Here is a 6,410-nt window from a genome sequence, read left to right on the forward strand (position 1 = left end):
ACTATATTTTCTATATATACATATATATATACATATATATATATATATATATATTATTTATATATATATATATATGCATATATACACACATACATACATACTACACACATCAGTACACCCATACATACTAACATACATACATCCATACATACCTAAGTATATACATACACTTGCATGCATACATACATACATACATACATGAAAATATATATATATATATATATATATATACATGCATACATACATAACAAACATACATACATGCATACATGCATGCTTGCCGACATACATAGGCACGTGGGCACATACATATATACATAATTACATACACACATGCATACATACATCTATACGTAATATATATGTATTTATGTATGTATGTATATACGTATATATATATATATGTGTGTGTGTGTGTGTGTGTGTGTGTGTGTGTGTGTGTGTGTGTGTGTGTGATATATATATATATATATATATATAGGTGTGTGTGTGTACATGTACACACCCGTATCTATATACATACCTTGATATTATGCTCAGCTTCGTGGCCACATCGAGTGCACTCTTCTGTCGCGACGCTATTGATCTTGCCACATCCATTGTTTTGCAACAGGCACCTCCATGTCCCACTGAACAACTTCTCTGTTTTCTCATGAGCGCACGATCGGCACTCGTTGTCCTGGTGGTAATTGGCCGTCTGACAGTGTGGGCACGTCCAATTCCCCTTTAAATAGTCCCTGTGGTGATTGCATTTACTGCACCGCAACCTGCTTTTATAGTTCACGGTGGTACACTCCGCACACATCCATTGGCCCTCTGTCTTCCCAACAAACTCGCACACTTCGCTCTTCTGCGCTCGACACTGTCCGCAGCGTTTGTGGAAGCTAGGGTTGTAGCTCTGGCACTCAGCGCAAGACCAGTCACCAATACGCATGCGCTTGGTATCACATACGACGCAGGTCCCATCTTGGGGGTAATTGGAGGCTTTGCATACCTCGCATATCCAGGTCGCCTTCTTGTTGTATGAGTTTGATGCATATGTGACTCTTTGTTGCTTATTGACGATTAAAGCAGATGTGACTCTCTGTTGTCTATTTGTATTCACTACCTCTCCCCTAAGGACAAATTCGCAGCTAGTTATAGAGCCTGGAAACGGGGCTGATACCACGTGGAATGCGCGACCAGGCATACTCCGTGTGATCATCGTCGTGGCACATCGTGCCCACGCGGTGGTAGACTGCATGCACGGGGCGAACAACATGTATTCGTTGCTTTATTTTGAGTTCGTTCCAAAGCAAGCTGCTACCCGGGCTATCGCTCAAACCATTGCCACCGTTCACGCACAATAATACTGTATTCAAGCAACTTCGTATGACACTACTTTAGTATACTTATTATAAAGCGAGTGTCTCTGGAGAGGCCGCTGTTGTTGTATAATTTTGGAAGCTTCACTGCACTGTTGCTGCATACGTTCGGGTTTCACTGCACTGTTGCTGCATACGTTCGGGTTTCACTGCACTGTTGCTGCATACGTTCGGGTTTCACTGCACTGTTGCTGCGTGCGTTGGAAGATACACTGCCCAGTTATTGGATACGTTTGTTGAAGCTCTGCGCAGTCAGTGCAATATATCCCCACAAATCTGTGGCATTTTTGGCTTTTTAAAATGTGACACGCGCATGTCGTTTCGTAGAACAAAATTTACACCCCCAATACGTGCTTCGAGCCTTCTAGATGTTAATGAAAATATATATTTCATATACACAGTATGCTCTCAGTGCTAGCCACAATACACATACCAATACGTCTGTGAAACCTTATTCGAGTGCAAGGCAAAGATATCTAGTATAGTATGTTGGTAACCGCCATGAGTCGGAGATCGTGCCTGATGAGATTCAGTCGCTCGTTGAACCGCAAGTATGCGGCCTCTGTTGTCGCAACGGATCAGTTGTTGGTTTCTGACCGGATTTGCACGGGTGCTAGGTGCTTTGGAAGCACGCGCACTGTAGATGCAAGGTATAATGGTGCTTCGTTGCGCATCTCTAAGAACCAGCTCGAAAGGGGTCTGGGTCCAAATCCGAGCTACTGGGCGATAAAGGGAATGGAATACGGTATGGGCTTCGCATGTAGATGTACCGGAATTGCATTTTATGAAAATTGTTGTTATGTAGTGACAGTCAGTCGAGTGACAACTTTCAAGGTATACGATTGAATCGGACTGGTTTTTCCTCTATTGTGTTGTGATTGGGCGAAATGGGAACTTGGAATATGGTATGCACACGCCTCTATATTTCGATCTGCATTCGTATCGTGTTGTGCGTTTAGAGATCAGTTGCAATATTTGATGCGTCAAATTCCAGTATAAGCATCTTTTGTAATCGAATAGGTTTGTTTGTGCACCTTTGCCAGATAAACGTGTGTATATGCAATTATGATGTACACTGTGGTGGACAATCGGTAATGTATACCTTCTCACTGCGAAGTCGAGATCCATGGCTAGTCGTTGTTCGCAACAACCAGCTCTACATCTAGATGTGATACCCAGCAGACACATAGACCGAAGAAGTTAACATTATGTTTTGCACATCCGCGGAGGATTGGTATCATTGGTTCTGTTGCCAAGAACTCAATCTATATTTCTTTACATACCACAGTTATGCTCAGTAAAATATTAGCGCAGTGCCAAACTATATATGTAAATGCTGATTGGTTCCCTTTTTTGACATCGATATTTACCTCTCGCGCTTTTGTTTGCTGTAGAAAAGTGTATGAATACTGGATAAATCACCCATCATGCAAGAATTTATAAGCCTGTTACCACGTGCCTTTTCGACTTCAATGCAGCGCCGACTTGTCATTCTTTCACTTACGGTGGTGTCGCTTGTGTTCAGTTACCGTTGAAGTACATGTACAGTCAGATCCATAATTGTCCCCTGTCAGATGTAGACCATACACTACATAGTTTTGCCTGCATCGTCAGGGTAGTGTGAGCACCTCAACTCTGCACACACATCGACCTACTCATTTGAAAGCTATTCTACACTGAATAGGCAGGGAAATAATGAAAGAATACCAAGAAGAACTTAAAAGGGAAGACAAACAGCTGGCCGAAGAGTCCAAAATAGAAACGATGCGCCTATTCAGATCAAGCGGTCAAAAATATAGCAAGTACAGCAAGAAGAAGGACCGACCAATTGAGCCGGATTTCAAAATATACGACGAGGATAGTAAGATACCCTTGAACGAGTTGAACGAGGTAAGGGGCGTCCGGGTGTGTTTACAAAGTATTTTCGCTATGGCTTGGAATTCACGATATACGAACGTATTCGTCGTAAACTGGAAAATCTCATACCTGAAACGAAGTAGTTAGTCCTTGCAAATGTTTGTTCTATGAGCTGGCTCTATATGGTTTTATTCGTTGTATGCGGATCTGATACTATAGCACAAACTTAAGACAAAGATGTTTATTCATTGGAATATGGAATTGTGTGAGTTGACCCAATATGATTTGGTACCTAATTGTAAGCGAATCTGATACTATAGCACATACGCAAAACAAAGATGTTTGTTCTTACAAACATGCAATTTCAATAGTCGACTCTTTACAATCTCGTATGTATATGTATGCGAATCTGATACTATGTCATGTACAATATGAATTAAAAATGGGACAAGACGGCATTGAAAATTGGACAATTGACAGGAAAGAGGTGGATATTCGTATTTTGTGGATCCTGATATTGTCGCGTGTAGTACATGACTGTAGTTGTAATTGATTCTGTGACCACTGATATATTTGTCTGTCCAAATATTGCGATTCTGTTTACAACCCGATAGATAAAAGATTAAGCTCCTGGGACAGAGAACGATTATCGACTATGCCTGTCATGAATATGGATATGGATACGCTTTTAGATATAGTCGTTTGAGGTTTATGTGGGACCGTACACTACATTGAGTGCATCTGTCATGTAGTTCTATGCTGTCTACTGGCTCAGTCATTACAGTCTGATTTTCCATCTTGAATTTGTATGGCTTTGCTCACATTCACATGCAGTGCTCTCTACTAAAGCAAATATCATCTGCCCAATTATATTTTAGCTGGAGGAAGACCTCACAACGCTGTCGAAAACACCACTGACTAAATCTGCTGCTGCTGCGGTGGAGATAGATAAGACCGTACCTACTGAGGAGCCTCTAGATGAGCCAATCAGAACCACCCGCCTGGACAAGACAATGTTTGAGGTATGCGGTGACACTATATCAACGAGTGTGGGTGTATATCTAATTTGTACATATTCTACTACGTCTATTGTGTCATTTGTATATCTGTATCTTGTGTACTGTGTATTTTGTCTGTATATATATATATATATATGTATACGTGCATTTGTTTATTTATTCATTGTTGTTGTTATTGTTATTGTTTTATTTTGTTATAAATACATATTATTGTTATTGTACTTATCATTGTTATTATATACATTGTTATATATAGAAATTAATATATATTTACGTATTTATATATATATGTGTGTGTGTGTGTGTATGTATATATGTATATATTTTTAGGTTCGTGTATGTATGCATGTACATATGTAAGTAAATATATATGTATACGTATGTATACGTATGTATACGTATGTATACGTATGTATACGTATGTATACGTATGTATACGTATGTATACGTATATATATATATACTTATGTGTATGTGTGTAGATGTATGTATATATATATATGTGTGTATATATATATATATATATATTGGTGTGTGATTGTGTATATTTCTATGTAAAAGTGTGTACCTTGGTATATTTCGTATAGTGTTTGCATTTGTAGTTATATGATACTATATCAAGTGTTTGTATTTTTTTATTCGAGTGGTTAGATTATAGCTAGATATAATACAATTGATGTATCTGAAAGTAAACGTATATATATATATATATGAGATTATATCAAGTGTTTAGATTTCTTCATACGAGTGGTTAGACTATAGCTAGATATAATACAAGTGATGCGTCTGAAAGTAAACGTATATCGTATTAATGTTTAACTATATCTTTCTTGCAGCCAAAGGATGGTAAATACAAGGCATTTGAAGAGGTCGGGGCCAATATCGCCAACCCCACCAATGAGGACTACATCAATGCCATATTCAAGAAGAAGCGAGAAGAGGAACAAACGACGACACCAGAGAAAAGGAAACCAGGCTCTGAGAAGTAACTTCATCCTGTGTAAAATAACCTTCTGTGTACATCAATAAACCTCTTTACGCAGTTTGTATACCATAGCCTTCCAAGGCTATGTGTGTAGTTTCACAATTCACACTCTCGTACAAAATTGGGATACATATAAATATTTCTGATATAAAAATGAATAGCGCGCCAAATCTCATACTTTTCCTAATGTAGTAAATACATAGCTGTGACGTTCTAAATATAGTTGATGACCAGTGCATGACTCATCGCTATTACCCTACTTCGGAAAGTTTGGGTACATTTATAGTCTCAAAATGATACGGATAATGGAACAATCAACGACGTTGTTGGTTAGTTAATAACCATAACCAGTGTATTATTTGGAGGGCTATGTAATGACCCCCATGTGATATTTTAATATATGTAATCAACTACGTGTATTGCATACATACACAATACGTACATAGAGTCGAGGAAATACACACTATACATCTTTTATTCGGTAATCATGGCAACCCCATACCCTACTGGGCAAGGTCCCTATCCCACTCAGACTCAGAGCCCATACCCACCACCGCAACAAACATACCCACCACCTCCACAAGGATACCAACAAGGTCAACAGGCACAACAAGGCTATCAGTATCCTCCCCCTTCATCCTTCGTGGCACAGAATCCACCGCAGAGTTATGGGTCTCAGGTAAATGGATAGGGTTTTAAAGGATTGTGTTTGTTGTCTTTGTGTGTACTTTCGGACGTAGGAAAAGCTTGCTGTACCAAATTTATGTTAACATGCGGAATTGTATATACATAGGCTCGTAAACTCGCTTATGCGAACGCAACAATACGCACGAGAAAGGGAATATTTTGCTTGTTTACGCTTATGTACACACTCTCATATGCTTTCGAACCCTTATACTACGCTAAGAAGTGAATTGAGTGCAAACAATTTCAGATTACCTGGCATAGATCTCGCAATATTCACAACCTTCCTAGTTGTAAGGTCTCAGTATGACTCTTAAGCAGTTAACATAGTGTAGCTTATACGTTTCTGAGAATTATATTTCCTCACGTTTTCAGTAAGAATATTCCTGATAGAGCTACCTAAATATTTGTCATAGTATGTATACATCTGTTAATGGACTATTTGCTCGGTTTTGCCTAAAATATTTATGTTTCTATTAGATATACAGATATATCTGTATG

The 6,410-nt window shown here is 38.9% G+C and overlaps 3 protein-coding genes across 3 annotated transcripts in view; 2 read left to right on the plus strand and 1 right to left on the minus strand.

The window, feature by feature from the left end:
• The window catches only part of SARC_01555 (hypothetical protein), a 4,196-nt gene extending 2,694 nt beyond the window's left edge, over nt 1–1,502 (minus strand). The window contains exon 1 of the mRNA XM_014304720.1: nt 524–1,502. Coding sequence (XP_014160195.1) covers nt 524–1,261 — 738 coding nt within the window. The 5' untranslated portion in view covers nt 1,262–1,502. The remainder of the gene's footprint in view (nt 1–523) is intronic.
• A 291-nt stretch (nt 1,503–1,793) lies between these two features.
• On the plus strand, nt 1,794–5,283 carry SARC_01557 (hypothetical protein). The gene is made up of 4 exons (XM_014304722.1): nt 1,794–2,109; nt 3,049–3,254; nt 4,100–4,243; nt 5,077–5,283. Exons 1-4 carry the CDS (start codon nt 1,851–1,853, stop codon nt 5,227–5,229), a joined length of 762 nt encoding a protein of 253 aa, XP_014160197.1. The 5' UTR covers nt 1,794–1,850; the 3' UTR covers nt 5,230–5,283.
• A 429-nt stretch (nt 5,284–5,712) lies between these two features.
• On the plus strand, nt 5,713–5,995 carry SARC_01558 (hypothetical protein; the record flags this gene model as incomplete). Its single annotated transcript, XM_014304723.1, has 2 exons — nt 5,713–5,904; nt 5,966–5,995. 2 exons carry the CDS (start codon nt 5,713–5,715, stop codon nt 5,993–5,995), a joined length of 222 nt encoding a protein of 73 aa, XP_014160198.1.
• Between the last annotated feature and the right edge of the window lie 415 nt (nt 5,996–6,410).

Source organism: Sphaeroforma arctica (assembly GCF_001186125.1).
Source record: "Sphaeroforma arctica JP610 unplaced genomic scaffold supercont1.63, whole genome shotgun sequence".
NCBI classification, from domain to species: Eukaryota; class Ichthyosporea; order Ichthyophonida; genus Sphaeroforma; species Sphaeroforma arctica.